Source organism: Amblyomma americanum, chromosome 3 (assembly GCF_052857255.1).
Source record: "Amblyomma americanum isolate KBUSLIRL-KWMA chromosome 3, ASM5285725v1, whole genome shotgun sequence".
Lineage (NCBI taxonomy): Eukaryota > Metazoa > Arthropoda > Arachnida > Ixodida > Ixodidae > Amblyomma > Amblyomma americanum.
The window spans coordinates 161,285,534-161,304,496 of NC_135499.1; the positions used below are offsets into that span (position 1 = coordinate 161,285,534).

At 45.7% G+C, this 18,963-nt stretch overlaps 2 protein-coding genes across 2 annotated transcripts in view; both read left to right on the forward strand.

Moving 5' to 3' along the window:
• The first annotated feature begins 1,048 nt into the window (after positions 1-1,048).
• LOC144124221 (uncharacterized) lies at positions 1,049-18,270 on the forward strand. Its single transcript, XM_077656867.1, has 7 exons — positions 1,049-1,081; positions 6,272-6,341; positions 8,012-8,154; positions 10,394-10,551; positions 13,084-13,235; positions 16,324-16,428; positions 18,257-18,270. The coding sequence occupies exons 1-7, from the start codon at positions 1,055-1,057 to the stop codon at positions 18,268-18,270; spliced, it is 669 nt and encodes a 222-aa protein (XP_077512993.1). The 5' UTR covers positions 1,049-1,054.
• Positions 18,241-18,963, forward strand: part of LOC144123433 (uncharacterized) — a 35,054-nt gene continuing 34,331 nt past the window's right edge. The window contains exon 1 of the mRNA XM_077656256.1: positions 18,241-18,478. Coding sequence (XP_077512382.1) covers positions 18,368-18,478 — 111 coding nt within the window. The 5' untranslated portion in view covers positions 18,241-18,367. The remainder of the gene's footprint in view (positions 18,479-18,963) is intronic.

Here is an 18,963-nt window from a genome sequence, read left to right on the forward strand (position 1 = left end):
CACTGACAAGTCTGAACTTTGCACGAGCCCAGATTGAGCCAGTTGCCTCTTGTGCATAAATGGCGTAAGAGCGCTGTAAATTGTGCTGCGCTTTCCCGGCGAAATTAGGTCTGCTTTTTAGATCGCATGAATGACACACATTTTTTGCTGGTACAGGCACTCAGTGTAAACGGGTTACCGTACTATCAAACCCACCGTTGCAATGTGATGCCAGCAGCGGAGTTCTGACTTTGACATTTTTTTTACATAGCACCAGTTCCTCGTGTGCAGTGCGCTCAGTGACTTGAACCACACGTCTTTCCGAAAGCAGTAGCGTGAAAAAAGTACGACTAGAACTGTGGCTGGTATGGAAAAAACAAGCTCTCACACGTAGCCGACTAGAACGTAGAACGAGGAAAAAAGTAGCCAAGCACTTGAAAACAACGCAGATAAAAGGAGAGCAGCCGCACGCAACGAAGTCACGAGATGACGAGATACGCCGGCTAAGGTCGCGACTAACCGGCAGCCGGCGACAAGCCGCAGAATAGTCAAGGTGGATGGCACAAGAGCCGCTGGCCGCTACTGTGAGGGAACGCGAGCACACATATTATTTTATTTAAAAAAAGCGTTGTCCTTTCCAACGTAATGTACGCAGATAAAATATGTTTAATGAGTAATTAAAATATATTTAAAATCGTTACTTACTTACAAATATGTAGCCACTTATTTTTCTTATATTTGTGTTTGTCCGCACACTTTATTTTGATGGTGGTAGCTGACGTGCACCTTGAAACGAGAACAATCCAAACGTCCGTTTGAGCGCAGCGTTTTTCATATTCATTCCCGAATAGAAATATTACAGCATAGGAAAACAAAAATATCGACCACACCCTTCGTTGTAGCAGGGAAGAAAACTGAACTAGTCAACGAAGTACAGAAGACAAATACACATGAACCGGAGAAGAAGAAGAAGATTGCTTTTGTCTTTACCGTGTTGTTCCCACGAGGGTGCGCTGCTGATGTCCTGAGGTGGGCGTACGCCATTGGCTCTTCATTTCTTTTAGTAGCAGCTAGGATGGCGTCAGCAGGAGCTTCCCGTCTGGTAAGCTGTGCTAAGTTTCTCGATCTGTTGGCAGATTCTGCTTGCTGTACTTCCTTGCACTACGCCGATAGTGAGAAAGTGACGTTTTAAGCTGTGCAGCTAGGCCCTCGGTTTTTACCAATTGCGTCAGTTTCGCATTCCGCGTAGCCATGTATTTCCTCTTTCTTTTCACACCGGTTTTGCGCTACAGCGCTTTGGCGCCGGTCGCCCTGTTTGCAGTTGCAGGTAACTATCTTTACTATCTTTCGCAGCTGGCGTCGCGGCCAATCTAGCTGAGCAATGTTACGCTTTCTAAGCTGTAAGAGGCTTTGAATGCTGTGAAGTGCCCATGTTTATTCTGCATATGTAATGCAGTGAGCGTCACGTTAAGCAAAAATAAATCTGGCCGTTGTTTCTAATTGTCGGAACCAGCCAGAAAAATGACGATCTTGTGAAATGTTTAGCATGCTTTTTAAACCCCAGAGCCGTATTTGCACGAACGGTACTCGATTGTAATGAAAAAGGGATGCACTGTACTTTTCACTAGCCAGACGAGGAATGGTCCGTTTAATGCCACTATGACGGGTACTCTTTAACCGCTGCTGGCGACGACAGCACTGTTGTGTAAGTTGTCAGTGTCATAGGTCTTAAAATATATAGTACGCATTATGCTTAGCACATCGTATCTAAAGACACGTTTTCTTGTTTTGGGGCATGATAATGTCGCAGTCCACAGACAACTGACATAGTACCGCATTTGGGAAAGAGCGCAGGCAAATAAGACGAGATGGTCATAGTGAATTGGTTGAATGAGCTTAATATACCGGGTCTTACAAGGAAGATATGAAGACAATTTTCAACAATTGGATTTTTGTGGTAAAATAATGGCCCTTGCGGCATGGTATTGCCAGGGTTGGCCGACATCAGAAAACAGATGAAGCATGTTAACTAGTAAGATGGCTAATTCTTAATAATTACCTTTTTAACTATTTGAGTTAGGCGTCTAGCTGCAATTAGAGATTTGTAGGTGGCCGTTAGTAACCGAAATATCAGTTCTTGGAATTTCGAAAACCCGATCCTCACCGCTGTGGCCTGATAAAATTTGGCAGCTTCGTGTGAAAATACATGCGCTTTCGAAAGCTTGCAGTCAATGCAACCCCTCCAGCTTACGTAAATAGTCGAAAATGCTAAATTTTCTCGAGCCACAGCGGCGACGCGTTTTCGAAATTCCAAAAACTGATATGGCAGTTACTAACGGGCCCCGCCGCGGTGGCTCAGTGGTTAGGGCGCTCGACTACTGATCCGGAGTTCCCGGGTTCGAACCCGACCGCGGCGGCTGCGTTTTTATGGAGGAAAAACGCCAAGGCGCCCGTGTGCTGTGCGATGTCAGTGCACGTTAAAGATCCCCAGGTGGTCGAAATTATTCCGGAGCCCTCCACTACGGCACCTCTCTCTTCCTTTCTTCTTTCACTCCCTCCTTTACCCTTTCCTTACGGCGCGGTTCAGGTGTCCAACGATGTATGAGACAGATACTTCGCCATTTCCTTTCCCTCCAAAAACCAATTATTATTATTAGTTACTAACGGAACCCGCTGTGGTGGCTCAGTGGTTAGGGCGCTCGACTACTCATCCGGAGTTCCCGGGTTCGAACCCGACCGCGGCTCCCGCGTTTTTATGGAGGCAAAACGCTAAGGCGCCCGTGTGCTGTGCGATGTCAGTGCACGTTAAAGATCCCCAGATGGTCGAAATTATTCCGGAGCCCACCACGGCACACCTCTCTCTTCCTTACTTCTTTCACTCCCTCCTTTATCATTTCCCTTGCGGCGCGGTTCAGGTGTCCAACGATATATGAGACAGATACTGCGCCATTTCCTTTCCCCAAAAACCAATTATTATTATTACTAACGGGCCCCGCCACGGTGGCTCAGTGGTTTGGGCACTCGGCTACTGATCCGGAGTTTCCGGGCTCGAACCCGACCGCGGCGGCTGTGCTTTTATGGAGGCAAAACGCTAAGGCGCCCGTACGCTGTGCGATGTCAGTGCACGTTAAAGATCCCCAGGTGGTCGAAATTATTCCGGAGCCCTCCACTACGGCACCTTTCTTTCTTTCTTTTACTCCCTCTATCTCTTCCTTTACGGCGTGGTTCAGGTGTCCAACGATATATTGTTATTAATTACTAACGGTCGGGTACAGATCTCTAATTGCAACTAGACGCCTAACTCTAATAGTTAAAACTTAATGAAATTAGTTAACCATCTTATTAGTTAAGATTCTTCATCGGTTTTCTGACATCCGCCAATACTGGCAATACTGTGCCGCAAAAGTCACATTTTTGCCTAAAAACTTTTTCAAACTTATAATTAGTCTTCCATGTCACACCCGGTATAGGCAAACTGCGTATGTGATAAGCTGCCACTGTCGTCTTCTGCATCGGTGAGCCTCTAATCTGCAGTCTTTTATTCGCAGGCTCAAAAACAAGCTCTTGGCGTTCTGTATGAAAACATGAAAAGTGCTTACCTGCGATGATATTTCAACTTTAGGGAATGGTTTTTGAATTGCGTGCGATTTGGAACGCTATCATTTTAGAATTGTTTACCAAGGTTAGGGGACTAACTTGGACAGCGGGTTACGAAAGCAAGGTTATGAGGACGGGAAACGATTGCCTGCGAAGTTAATTTTATTGCTGCGCATTTTTTTATTCTATATATAGGAAGCCAGACATACCACATTAGATAGTAGTCAACAAATATAAACAAATATGAGGTATTTGTCTATTGGTTAATATAATGTTGCGGAGGAGGGGAGGGGGGAATTTTGAAAGGAAAGGGAGTTGGGCGAGCTTATGGGTGGGGCCCTCATTCCAGGGCTCCACTGGATTGAGCTGCCCAGCGTACATGTTGTATGAGGGCCCGTTGGTGCTCCAGGTTACCACCGATCAGCAGCGCCTCCCACCGCTCAACAGATGTATTTTCCGTCTGTAGAGTGTTTGGTTTGGCCCCACATCCCCACGAAATGTGGAAGGTGTAATGCGGGCTTGGAACCAGGGACTGGTGTCGGAGTATAATGTTCGGTGTATGAGATGTAGTCTATGGAGGTTTGGAAATGTGTTCGTCTTGATCTGCCGCCAACAGACGGCATCTGGGGTGTCTAATTTCCTATGAGGTGGAGTGAAGTGTCTCCTTTCAAGACGCTGAAACCCGTGGCGTTTGTTATACCCAGAATGTAGAGGGGTAAAAGCGGGCACGGTTTGTGGCCCCGCTCGGTCGATGTTGCCTCGAGCTAGAGCATGTGCCCTCTCATTTCCCTCCAGCCCCTCGTGACCTGGGGTGCAGGTGATTTGGTGGTGCTTTGCGAGGGGTGCAGTGTCCATGAGCCGACTGACGTGCTTGGGAACACGGCCTCTCAGGAAGTTTCGACACGCGTGCTGCGAGCCTGTGATCACATGAGCGCTTTGGCCTTGGGTCCACTGCCGCCACAGCGTACTTGCCTTGGTCCGGGTATGCTGCGGCGTCAATATAAATCACGTTCGGGCAATTGGCTGGGCGTAAGCGTAGGTAGGATACTCGCGCTCGTCGTCTGCCTGTGTGAACGTCTTTAAGCACAAGTTTTGGTATCGGGGCCACGCTGATGTATTTCCTCTGTTGTTTTTCTAGAGAGGATTGAGCATCTAGTGCGCGGATGTCCTCAACGGTGCCTACTCGGCGTACGATAGCTCGTCCAGCTTGGGTGGTCTGAAGTCTTAAGTGTTTGAGATGCACGAATGGCTGCTGGTAGTTCCGCAAAGGTGTTGAAGTTCCTAGAGCGGTCAGACGCTCCGTCGAGGTGTTTTTAGGAAGCTTAAGGGCCGTCTTGCATACCCTCCTTATGATGGTGTCAATTTGCTGATCATCTCTCTTTGTTAGCGAGTGAAAGGATATTCCGTATGTGATTCGGCCAAGTACCAGCGCTTGCACCAGCCGAAGAGTGTCTTCTCGCATTCCTTGGCAATGTTTGGTAATGCGGCTGATCATGCGAGCTATCTGGTTTGTGGTGGTTTTGAGAGTCTGGACGGTGTGGGTAACTCGGAGGTTGCTCTGTATCCAAAAACCAATAATGTGGATCAGGTTAACTTCCCTCTAGGTTTGACCCTCGATCGTGAGGTTGATGGGACCTGGAGGGACGTATCTCAGACCATGTACTCGTATGACCTCCGATTTCTCCGGGGTGCAGTGGAGGCCGCTTTGCGAGGCGAAGTCCTCGACGATCCGATCCGGGCTTATTATTATTATTATTATTATTATTATTATTATTATTATTATTATTATTATTATTATTATTATTATTATTATTATTATTATTATTATTATTATTATTATTATTATTATTATTATTATTATTATTATTATTATTATTATTGAAGGATCGCCTCGTGGGATATGTTGTGGAAGGCGCCCTTTAAATCTAAGGCCAATATGAGATGTTCTTGACCTCTCGAGATGTTGGTACGCACTTCTCTCAGGAGCAGGAAGGCGTCTTGAGCCGAAAGCCCTGGCCTCAACCCAACTATAGTAGGGGGGGGGGGGGAGATCATTGCCTTCAATAATTTTGGAGGAGGGTGTAGATGACTCGTTCATAGAATTTTCCTCAACATGATGTTAGGGAGCTGTGCCGGAGGGAATCAAGTGACAGCCGCTTGCTGGGCTTGGGAAGGGTGATAATTTCGGCATGACGCCAATCCTGGGATACAATGCCCTTCTCCTAGAGTTCATCATTGAAGAAGTCAGTGATGGCTTTGATATGAGCATGACTCTGCTTACGAATAACAGCTTCTGTGATTTTATGCGCTCCAGGAGCGGTGTTGCGCCGCGATGCACGGGCTGCGGCTTGCACCTTGGCTATTGTTATCGGGGCCTCAAGTGTAGGGTTTGAAAGGCCGTTGTAGGTGATTGCACAAGGTGGTATTGGAGTACGTTGCGGAAAGTCCCCACCTTCACAAGTGAATTTCTTCACAAGGCATCCGCCACCTTTCTTCACTGTCACAACACAATTTACGCTCATGCATTCGTGCTACACTCTAACTCTCCTGTGATTTTTATTCGAAATTTTGCAGCATAGAATGGAAAGGGACAGCTATAGTACGAGCCGTAAAGGGCCTTCAACTTACTCGTCTCACTTTCGAGTCAGGTTCCATGTTTTAATAAAACTTTGGATCATTTCAATGTACTTTGCAGGTGAAGTACAACATCCGCTGGGGCAACAGGAGCCACCAGAGTTCCATCATCAATGCATCGAATTTAATGGGTGAGTGTTCCCTCGCCCGCTGTTTTGTTTGGCAAGGTTTCAATTGTTCGCCTGTAGGGATCTAGCTGCCTTGCATTGAAGGAGAAAAGCTAGGAAGTACATACCATTACCTAGCCGGCGTTCGCATGACCACACGAGGTGAAGCCGATGGCGTTGCTACTCCTACTCCAGCTGGAGCAAAGGCGATCGTGGCCGCCTTGTATCTCTCTTGGGCTTTTCGGCACTCCGAACGTGCTGCCAGACAGCTTAAAAGACTGAACGCGTAAGAGGTACTGCTTTTATTTCATGACAACGTAGCCAAGATATTTGTTTACCGCTACGTTCAGACGCTAGATCACGGATGTCACTGCGAAGTTCGAGCACGTCAGGCGTACTTAAAGAAGTCGCGGTGATAAATTTTGCCACTTCTGAGGTTCACTTCGCTATTGAAGGGGCACATTTACCAGAAGTCGTGGTTTTACGTGCTTTGAGTCAACGTCTTTATCTTTCCTTTGAAACTCTGTTGTGTATTCATTTCTTCTTTGAAGGGAGAAGGGCGTAGTCTGCCTTCAAGAGCGCCTTGTCAAATTGTGGCTGAATGCGGCCTTGCGATTTCAGAGTTCGCTTGTCATGCGAAAGATGCGGGGCTCGATTCCCAGTGCTGTGGCGTACCCATCGGTAGCACAAGCTTAAAATACGGCCTTTCGTCACATTACCCTCCCTTGACATAAAATCTATCTGTGAGGGACTGAAATTTGTCTTATGCGGTAAAGGTCATTGCTACCCTTTTTAGCGTATTCAAGATTATGTCAGTGACCCATTTTTCAAGTATTTCACTGTAAAGAAGCCAATCACCAAGCAACTGTAAGGGGAAAGCTTGTACTCACCGTATCTCTGGGGATCAAACCATGCACTTCCCTCATGCGAGGCGAACACTCAAACGACTAGCTCAAATGCCTGACCTCAGATGGACTTCTACAGCGTCTACTTCCTTAGCTCTGGATCAAGTCTCCAGTGGATAAAAACTGAAAGGAGCGTCCCTGTAATAAAGGGATTACCTAAAGTTTGATACTTTGGCAGAAGCTTTACTTTTCTGCGAAGTGCAGCCCATCTAGAGGGAAACATGCCGAAAACTTCGTAGCACATTGTGAAAGTTCAAGGTAATTTGAACACACCTTGCTGGACTAGGCGTGGATCTGGTTACACCCAAACTAAAAAAATGGTACGGCTTCAACGTAGTTAATTTGAGTAGGACGTGCGGAAGCACATAAGGCAACACCGCCTGGTCGAAATTATTCCGGAGCCCTCCACTACGGCACCTATTCCTTTCTTCTTTCACTCCCTCCTTTATTCCTTCCCTTACGGCGCGGTTCAGGTGTCCAACGATATATGAGACAGATACTGCGCCATTTCCTTTCCCCAGAAAACCAATTATTATATTAAAGGTAACCGCATGCATGGTCTTATCGTCAGCCGCTATCAGCAGCCGCGCGCCGGGGAGGAGGGGGCGGAGTGGAGTGCCGGTTTCGCGCGTTGATGGAGGAGCTGCGCAAGGCCTCCGATGCTGGCGCTACGTCGAAGGTCAAATCTTGAGGCTGCACACATACCCCAGATTTTTCAGCTTAGCTTGTGAGGTAGTGCTGTTGTAATAAAAGGTTGACATGCTTGATATTTCGTCTTTCCCTAAACAGCCACGTACAAGAATAAAGTGCGCGCTGTTCTTTGGAAGAACAAGAACTTGGCACGAGCTCTGGTGGCCTCCAAGAAGATGATCAGAGAGTTAGAGAAGTCCAACTGCAGCCAGCAGAAGGTATTCAACCTGGCCTTGCCGAAGGTACGAATCAACATTGCAAGGGTTTAAGTGTAGTGCGAGGAAAAAAGACGTCTTTCCTCTCCACGTATTACTGCGTCTCTCCTGCTCCTCGATATATACAATGCGTTTGAGCTAGATTTTGACAATCTTTAAGAAAATCAACCGAGTGTCATTTTCAGTGATTATAGCGCGAAAAAGGACGAGACTAAGAGAAGTACCTGTGTTGTCATCCTTCTCGCGCTGAAGTAACCTAAAATGGCATGCTAAGTACAACTTACCCAACTTAACAATCTCTAGTGAACGATGTCGACGAAGGTTTTACTGGAGCACGCTCACAGCCGTCTTGTACAGGTGAATATATATTTAATTCACCTTTTTTCTAATTAACAACTTTAAATTACCTACATTTTCGTCTTCGTAGCGGGCCGTGGTTCTGGGATGAGAGCTAGTGATACGTATTCTGATAGGCCAGCACAAACAATTTCTGTCCAACATGATAGCGTCTATCCGTCAGCATATTGATCGTGATAGGAAAACGAAACCACGCGCTCATGCATAACTGACGCTATTACCGGCTGGCTGTTTATACATTACAGTTTTGTGAAATTGATTTCCTGCAGTCAGGGCGCGTTTGAGGGTACATATTGTCCCTACGCAAAAGAGTATAGGGACGTGATGTTTGAATTTCTCGTGCTGTATTTGAAGCGAAAAAGAAAAACTACGAATTCTCTTTTAAGAAAAGGATCTTCACGGGCATTTCTCATGACATTCTACATCTTGCACTGAATTTTTTTCTGAAGTTATTGATTATAAACTGGGCTAATTTACCTCTCTGAATTGCAAAACTAGGAGAGTTTAAAAATACGCTTACCTGGCGATGACGATAGCCTATAATTCTGCGGAAGGTAAGCCTTCGTAGATCTGGTTATTATTTTTCAAAGTTTGGCAGAAGTTAGCCAAAACCCTTACCTGTTAACTTTAGACTAGCGGGAAGATTTTGTAACCCATTATCCTTGGCGATAAATGAGTTTTTTGCTGCCCAGTCAACCTGAACATAACCTGATGTGTTTTAGAGGAGAGTAATTGAATGCAATTGTCTCAGTATTACTTTGAGGGCCTTTAAATGTGTTCTATTCATGTTTGTGTCATACATAGTAATCAGTATATCATTCCCGCATTGGTTGTATTGACGATTGTTCAACCTTATTTTAGCAATAATTGTATGGATGACGCCTTTCACATTGTGAAAACCATGCTGTTCAACTAACAAGACGTGTCCGCGATGCTAATGTACGCCATAATCTAAAAAATCAAGTTCTTGAGCTGGCAAACGAAAGTTCTCGAAGTGGGCTTTCAGAGTAAATGCTTCCAAGAATCTGCCGTCGGTGAATGTGTCGCACGTTGACTTCGGATTGTGCGCACTTATGTGAGAAGGGTTGCATAGAACGGTTCAGTTCAGTTTAGTTTAATACCTTAAATGTCCCCGCTGCGGCATTACATAAGGGGTAGGTTATTATACATACAGTAAGGATTATGGTAACTCATTATTGAAAAAAATGGTCATGCAGAAGTTGCAATCAGGAAGATGGGCAGGTAGTAGCAACGATTTCGTGGGGAAGGCCATTCCAGTCGACCTTTCTATCACAAGAACTTGTGTGTTCTCCATAAGACAAAACGTTGGAATGTTTGTCTCGGTTTGTCGAAGTTAGAGCACCAAATAACCTAACGATGTCCCTTCGGGGAAGTCTTAATTATTTGTTAAAGCTCCACAAAAGTTTAGTACGAAATTGAAAACTTGTGATTTCATTCTAAAAAAAGAGAAATTTAGTCGAAGCCTTTGTGTTGGGCTGTACTAGGGTATTACGCCTGACGCCGCGAAACTTGAGTGGAGCACGCGGCCATCGTAATCCGCCACGATTTGCTTAATGAAGTATTAGTGCAAGGGTTGTTGCAGTGGGCAACGTCACTTGCCCTGTGGTCTTGGCATATGCGGCGATGTTACCGGAAGCTTGGATGAAAGGGAAATAAGGGGAATAAGGAAGCTGCAAAAGATAAATGTTTCATATTCATCCTTCACCCGCTAAAGTAGCTCTTTAAAGAACTTTTTTTTTCAAAAGCATTTAGTTGGGCAAGGAGAGTGTGGTTCAGGGCCCCGTTTAACGACCTTCTTTGAGACTGAGAATTGTGCCTTTTGACATCTGACAACGTACACCAACTATAAGTGAAAAAGAGCTATTTTCTTTACTAACACTCCCTGCAGGTAAAGGCGTTGCTGGAAATGGCTATGCAGCACTCACGCACAATGTACGAGTACCAGTCACGAGCCGTGACTCTGCTGGATGAGTTAATGAATCCCGGTGTCGACTTCACTCTGGTCCGAGTCTCCGACGCCGACGACGATGCAGACATTCAGGACCAGTGCGTATTTTTTACCATTATTCACCGTCGCACTTCCACGTCCGTGACCAACAGGCATCGGGAAGTGGTAGTCGGCTTTCTCTCCAGCCAAGTGTAGTTTATTTATTGAAAACGTACTGGATGCATTGAAGACCAAGGAGGAGAGCAATACATAGAAGTGAATGAATGAATAAAGCCATAATCGCAAGGGAGGGATGGCTCTCGGTCACAGTTGGGGAATTGGGAGGATTTGGGGTGCAGGCGCAGAAGCGACTTCTAGTCGATCCTTTTCATAGCCTTCAGAGCTGCAAGTCTTACATCCGTAGGCCTCCTACACTACTCGAAGCAGGCCGCTCGAACTACTGTGCGCCGCGATGGCATGTTGTGCTGCCGTGCTGGATCGCATCGCGTCTGCTAGGGTAGCCATGTAGTTATGCGATATGTGCTGAATATGAATTTTCTTCCTCGCGAGAGAAATGGGCAAGTCCACATAAAATGACTAAGATCTCCTTTGTAGTGTTCTTGGAAGTGGTTGCATCTGTCGTGCATAGGTGTTTCCCGTCTGGAAAGAGGCCACTTGTGGCGTATGTACGGGGTGTACGCTGTGTTTTCAAGAGCTTTGTGTAAGAACTCTAGTAGCCGAGTGAGCTTCAGTGTCAAACACCGGCGCTTGAGTTCTTTCTGATAACCGGCGTCTGCTCTCTGCTTTTATTTAGGTGCGAACGTAGTGTATCAGTGCTTTGTGGGGGGAGCCTTCATTGAAGTTTTCGATATGGTTTTTGATCTACCGTGTTCGGCAGGAAGTTGAGGTGTGGGGCGTTGTAGGTGTGATCAACCCGACCCGATTGCGCGGCTGCGTTTCCCCCTCCGCGCCAGTGCGACCCGGTGTCCATACAATTTTGCCGTTTGTTCCGACGTCTCTTCCGGATGTCGTTGGTCACCGAATCTTTTGCAGTTTGTGCGGACAGCTCTGCTATAGATGCGCATGAGCCAGTTACGATTCGATAGCGATTTAAAATTCTCCGTTCCGCAAAATCACCTGTGGCGGTGATTGTGGCGTTGACGGCTTTCCATAAGGCAAGCAATTTCGTGTTTTAGATTGAGCCTCCGTGTAGGTGGCACCGTTGCTGGCCATTGATTTGAGGTTCTGGCGCACAGACCCTAGTCTTACCAATAGTGGCGTTTCTAATTTCAGCGTACTTGTATATGTCTGCTGTGCTCTCCGGTGTCCTCAGTTGTGTTGTTTTTCCAAAAAATTGCCTACCCACCGCGTTTCGCGCGCTGTGACCTTGTCCTAGCACTGGCGTCTCACAGGGAAAAAGAAATTTAATACAGCAAAATCACGAGCGAACAGCACTTTATATTAAAACACAAGAACCACTTGGAAAATACTTGAAACTACTTCAAATAAAGAGAAAAATATTAAAAGACCAAATATATTCAAGAAAGCGCATTGAGTACACGTTGATGAAAGACAGTTCAAGTATGGAAAAGACTACTAATGCACGTTCATTCCAGTGGTCGATAGTAGATGGGTTAAACGACTTCCTGAAGATGTTAGTGCGAGCCAAGTATGGCACGTGCAATGAATGTGTGTTTGCACCACGGCAACGTAGCGTACGTTTTTCACTTCTCAATGACGACTACAGCTGTTGCGAGCTAGCGCTTCTGTTGCGTGTTCTTTCTTCCTACAGTGCTGTTTTTACCCGTTGTTTAGCAGTCAAGCAGTGCCTTGTTTGTCCAAATCGCAGCCTTAATACGCATATAGTATTTATCAGTTCGCTGATAGTCGAAACTTCTTTCCAGAATCCATGCTGAAATGAGGCCAAGGCCGTTTTCTCTAAGAATGTCACTGAAGTTTGATAATTTGTGTTCCATAAATTTACACGTAGTATAGATTAATGTCACGAGGCGATAGTTACTAGAGTAAAGACGGTCATTTTTTTTTTGGATATTACTAGTACCCGGGCAGTGTGCCAATTGAAAGGAAGAACGCAGTTCTTTGTGCTTTAAGGTTAACTGGAGCAGAAAAGATAGAATATTGACCAAGGGTTCCGCGTAGGGGCTCAGCAATTAATTTCGTACGCTGCCAGGCTTAACATGAGCTATCACTTTAAGATTAAGTAGCGCGCTGAAAACAAGTTCGTACCTAATGACGCCGAATGGCTGATAAAGGAGTGAGTAATCAAAGTGGACGTCGCTGTTTTCCGAATTTAGCCTGAGGCTGGGCTCTGTGGCAGTAGCTCAAGTATACTCCGCCGCACCCACAGAAGGAAACGCAGATCGCTTGGTCGGCGCGACCAAATAAGATCTTTCCCGCCACACGAACATCGCACACGTGCATACCCGCGTCCACTCCAGGGGCACACATTGAACGCTTCTCAAGTGCAGATGGGCACGACACTGAACGCGTGCACATCGATGAAGGGGACATTTGGGGTCTTTCACTCTGCAAGCAGTCCTGCACAAGACAGCACAGTGGGCCCTCACGACACCGCATAGTTGGACCTTGGAGGCAAAAACGAGGGTGCTCCATTGCTGTTTTCAACGCAGGAGGCCGTCCTTGCATCCTCCGGGGAAAAGGTCGGAGGACCAGAGTGGAGAGTTCTCGGTGATCCCCGAGGAAGACGAGGACGCCAGCGCGTCGAGACGGATGCTCCTCGACACGTTCACCCAGGACTCGGAGACTCTGCTCCGGGCCGCAGGTTGTACCACACTTTCTTCCGTGTACATTCTACATGCCGGGGCACTGTCATGGCATTTTCCGCTTTGCTCTGGAAAAAGAAAATTAAGCTGGAGACACTCGATACACCGTGACAAAACGGCAATTAACCTCTCAATGGAGAATAATAATAATAATTGGTTTTTGGGGAAAGGAAATGGCGCAGTATCTGTCTCATATCGTTGGACACCTTAACCGCGCCATAAGGGAAGGGATAAAGGAGGGAGTGAAAGAAGAAAGGAAGAATAGAGAGGTGCCGTAGTGGAGGGCTCCGGAGTAATTTCGACCACCTGGGGATCTTTAACGTGCACTGACATCGCACAGCACAGTGCACGTTAAATAGAGAAGAAAAATGAAATTGAAAATTGGTTTTTGAGGAAAGGAATTCACGCAGTAACTGTCCCACATATCTCGGTGGACACCAGAACCACGCAGTAAGGAAAATGATAAAAGAGGGAGTGAAGGAAGAAAGATGCCGTAGTGGAGGTCTCCGGAATAATTTCGATCACCTGGCTCTTTCGCCCTGGCCAGCATTGAGGGCGAAAGGATATAATGTTATTAAGAAAGACATGTTAAGCTATCAGTTTCTCTGATATGGCGATGTATGTTTTCTTCTGAAGTTTTACGCCAATATGGGAGGGAAATATTAATGGGTGAATGAGTTGCAAGGATGTATCGGCGATGGTTATAAATCTGCGTTATCTAACCTGTGATTCTCCAACGCTGAATTATTGATATGGGGATAAAGGGGCACATTTTAATATGCATGCAGAAAGCCAACAGTCAGTGAAATGAGAGCAAGGATTTATTATTGATACTGATGATTAATTGGACATTGCTAGCGTAATTATTTTATCACTCAAGATTATGATTATAAAGCAGAACAAAAAGCAATCACATGCTGCCGGTAGGATATATATATATATATATATATATATATATATATATATATATATATATATATATATATATATATATATATATATATATATATATATATCGCTGTTGGGTCAAATTTTGTTTTGGATTTCAGTAAGCTCAACGACCCTGTGTTCTGGCCTCTATGCAGAAATGTACCATGTAGACTACTTCCTTGCCTCAGCCGGTGGTCTGTGTTTAAGCACAATTGGATTGGATACCAAAACATTTATTGCGTCAAGAGCAGGTTGCAGGAGACACATACTAGATGGCCGCTAGCCCATGGCTGGCGGCGACCTCATTGGCCCGCTCGATTGCCCGTACTTGAATCTTTGGGTCCGAGCTGACCAGCACAGCCTCCCACCGCTCGGGAGAAGGGAGCTGTATCAACTCCGCCGGAGGCGGACCAATTGCGCAGTTCCACAGAATGCGGTCGTTTGTGGCTCTTTCACCACATTTATGGCAGTTTGGGTCGTACTGGCCAGGGTGCATGAGGGCAACCGCTGGCGGATTCAGAAGGGAGCGTGTTTGCAGTCGGCGCCAGGTAACTTCCTGCACTTTAGTTAACGATTTGTGGGGTGAGCCTTAAGTGATGGTTGATGTCATGAAATGAGATGAACCCGTACCTCGTTAAGTTCGAGTCGGAGGGCGCGCTCATTGCCCGGTCGACGAAACCTCGGGCTTGTGCGTGAGCCGCCTTGTTCCCTGGATTGGACGAGTGGGACGGGACCCATATCAATTCAACTTCCCTAATCGGAAGTGGTGTGTTTTGAAGGATGCGGAGTGCGGTAAATGTGATACGGCCCCTCGCGAAATCGCGAATGGCTGTTTTGGAGTCGCTGAATATAATATCAGCAAGCATGTTCGCTATAGACAATGCTATTGCCGTTTACTCCGCCGTCTCGGAGTAGGTGGTTTCGAACGACGCGGCCGCAAACGGGGCGCCGTTCCTTTCACCGCGACAAGTGCAAACTCTTTCCTCTGAGTTTGTCGGTACTCCGCTGCGTCCACGTACTCCACATTGTCGGTCCGGCCGTATGTGGTGTGTAGGGCGCGAGCCCTCGCTGTGCAAAGAAATTTTTTAATGGCTAAAACCTTTCTGTACTCGTTATTTCATTCGTAGCTCTCGAGTGAGAAAGACTATGAATAAGCAGCCTTGTCTGACACACAACAACGGGTATTCCGAAGTGCAGTGTATGGCTGTTTTGTGTTATGTGCGGAATGCACACACATGTAGAGAATAGAAGAAACTAAGCTCCAAACCATGACTCTCTAGGAAAGAGCACACACCTGATTAACAGGCCGCATGGGAGAACACAATGGAATTTCTTCTGGGTTAGGTTAGTAGAATGTGTAGCGATGTAGATTGAAACCACTTGCATTCCCGACCGTTGTCAAGCTGCTGCACACCGTAGATACCAGTTCCAGGCGTCTACGCTGCCAGGTGCCCTCGACTCCAGCGTCCTTCATGGCCTGAGTCGCCATTGGTCGTGAAACAACATAAAAAAACTTTATTGTGCTTGCCGACAAAGGACAAAAATCAAGCAGTGGGGTGATTCCTTATGTCTAGCGATTTTTTCTTGGCCGACATAGTCATCATAAAAGTGTAATGAACCTTTTTTTTTGGCTTTTTGCCTTGTCACTGCTTAGCAAAGTCAGTAGAGACAAACGACAGGTAGGGATTTATTTATCAGTCTCCCCTCTTGGGTTTCAAGGATAATCTGTTTTAATGCTTCAGCTCTTTCCATCACCTGATGGGTGAGAACGTTCTCATGTGGCGATTGTTGCTTTTGGGTATTTCTGGGATTTGTTTCCTATTTATACGTGTTCCTGTCGCGAAAAAAGTTTCAGTTGCGAGTCTATATGCTCTTCCTTCATCCGCTTGTCTTTTTATGCGCCTTTGAAAGTGCACATACCAAACTTGCCTACTTAATGCCCTTATAAACGACAAAGTTCGAGTCAACCAAAAATTTCGCACTATCCGCCTTAGATTTCCATATTTTTCTTATCCAGTTTTCTCCATGTTAGTGACGTTGGTAACTGCAGGTGGAAAGGAGATTTGAAAAATAAGCAGTTTTCTATTAGCGATATGCTACCTCAACCTACCAAAAATCCTGATAAAATTCAACAAAATGACCTTTTGCTTTTACCAGGGGTTACGCCGAGGAAAAGCCTTGGTGCCAGGTCTTCCGGACGAATCAGCATCCTTGATGGGCCTCCTAGCTCTTCTACTAAGCCTCCGGCACCAGTGCTTGACGGTGTGTTGGTCTTTTGTTGTACCGCTTGCCTTGCTTGAAACAGCCGGATTTGCGGCTCCCACATGTACAGGATTTCGTCGCTGTTGGCAGCAGATCTTCCCAGCGATAACGTCTCCACATAGGGTAATTTGCCACAAGTACAATTTGCCCCATAACGCCTTTAACCTCAATTCGGCTGGCTTAGAGAATGTGTGGTACCATGCGGTCTTCATTCTGATGCCATGAATAATTAATAACATGGAGCCAGAAGTTAGGTGGAACTTCTGCTGTTGTTCGTTCGCCAACACTGTTATCGTGCAGGATAAATGAGTTATTTTTCTTCATTTTTTGGAGACGCTTTGAGAAATAGCGGCAGTGTGTCGATGAGGCAAAATTTTATCATCCTCGACATTTCTGATCTCTGCCATCTACTGCCACACACACTTCGAATTTCAGGCTTTCTGAATGTACACTAAATAAATTTAATGCCTTACGAAGCTACTCCTGTGATGTCCTTTTTAACTTTTTAGAGAGCTTAATAAGATTAACAAATGTCCTTCTACATTTTTATATAAACAATAGCGAGGAAAAGCCGGGGCTCTATGTCTAGTAGTGAACGGCCCTCCAGTACCTGTGGGAAGCCTCAGGCACCAACGCCAAAAGGAGCGTTGTTCTTCCCTTTGCTCTGCTTTGAAACTGGTGCATTCCTAACTTTTCAAGCCTAATTGTCCCAGCGCCTCGCTGGGAAGTGTCGTAATCTGCTTAAGCAATTTTCAGTTCTTACGTAGCGGTCACCGCAAAGAACATCCGAGGCTCCAGTCTGAACGGTAGATCGCCACAGTCGGAGCCCGTCACGACCTATGCGGTCTGTCCGGCAATGGTAATTTGCAAAATTATGAATATAACTCAAAATACAGGCCCCTAACTTGGGCGAAGTATGGTTGGTAATACGCCACTGAAAAGTAGCGTTTCCCCTAATATCGCTACAGCTGATTTTCGATATTAGGATCCTGATCAACAAACGAGGATTATCCTCTCTGTGCCGTTAGCATACAGTCAGACCTTAATCGCAGGCAGTGTATTTGGTAGTCCCTCAAAATTTTCTCAAAGTAGCTGACTGCGGTGCGAGAATGGCGGTTTGCTACAGCCTTCGGCGTTTACATGCTGTCTCATGAGAACGAAGGCGGATAAAGTGTCGGGAGTAGTAAGGACGAAGTTAAAGTCGCTTGAAACGGGCCGCTACATCTAGAGCGGCCGGGTCAGTAGGTCACCGGGAGTGGCCTTTCACTGCGAGTAGACTCAGCACTTGCGATAATGGTGGGTGTGGATGGCTGAATCTTTTTTGCCGAAATTGTGTTTCCCGTGTACGAAAGTCTGAAACAAAAGCTTAATTTCGATATAGCGAAAATCACGGAATCGTAAAGGAAAATTCGTAGTAATGAACGAAACCGATCGAAGTCCATAGTAGAGAGAAACTGATCAAGTGTTTCTTGATAATCACAAAGTGAAGAAGGGAGAGAAAACCTCAGGGTGCTTGCCAAATTTTTGACAACTGGAGTTGCCTTCGTCTGGGCAAAGCGTTTATCATTGGTGGGGTTTAAATAAGGTCTTCCAGGAAGATGACCCTATTTAAAGCCCGCCAGTGCCCAGCTCCTTCCCCAGACAAAGACAATTCCACTTGTCGAGACGTTCGCAAGCAACTGACCAGAGCGCGATATCTTTTTTTCCAGCGCTAATGAGTTGAAGTTTTTACTCAACACAGGACACAGCAGCAAGACTCCTTCAAACTTATCGCTCACTTTTCTTTTTAACTTTGCCCTCAGATTCTGTGCAATCCTTTGGATGTAAGGTCAGAGGCCCTAGGCGGACAGATATTGGGACAGGATACTTGGACTACGACTTTCTCGAGTCGCCCAATCCAACAGCACTACTACGCCAGGGTAACGAACCTGGTGAAAAGATGGTGACCGGTGGTGCTCACAGCCGCATTCCAGAGGTGGCGGATTCGCAACACCTGAAAACCGCCTCTGAAAAGCCTGCTACTTCGGCCAGCAGTGCTGTGAATAATCAGGTAAGCACTTGTGAAGCCTCATTAAGATTTTCTTTACTTTTTTCTGCGCAAGTAAATAAATAAATTATTATTTATATTAAATTTATTGATCAATTAAACAACCAAATAATCAATCAAGTATCTATTAATTGATTAATAATTAAATATTCCAGTTTATTCCAGGCGAATACACAATTCTGGAATGGTTACATGCTCTAACGCCTGCTTGATTACAGTTTGGATAGGCCCAGATATCTTGTTTACAGCAGCAGTTCTGACATCTATTTTATAAAGGTGCAAAATAAACGTACATAATATAATGATATTATGCGTCTAAAGAACAATAATCAACCTATGTTGTTCAGAATTGAAAACAAAAATGTACATATCAACTTCTTGGGAATGTAAGTAAAAGCGTCTCTTGCATTAGAGACCTAATTTGGACATGACTATTTTTCAAAATGGGCTGATTTCAGAAGCATAAAATAAGTAAAATTTTTCTGTTA

Excerpts from the sequence above, each read along its gene's own strand:
- LOC144124221 (XM_077656867.1), top strand. The coding sequence starts at position 1,055 with ATGGCGTCAGCAGGAGCTTCCCGTCTG. Across the intron at positions 6,342-8,011 it reads CAATGCATCGAATTTAATGG|CCACGTACAAGAATAAAGTG; the intron begins GTGAGTGTTCCC and ends TTCCCTAAACAG. Across the intron at positions 10,552-13,083 it reads GATGCAGACATTCAGGACCA|GAGGCCGTCCTTGCATCCTC; the intron begins GTGCGTATTTTT and ends TTTTCAACGCAG.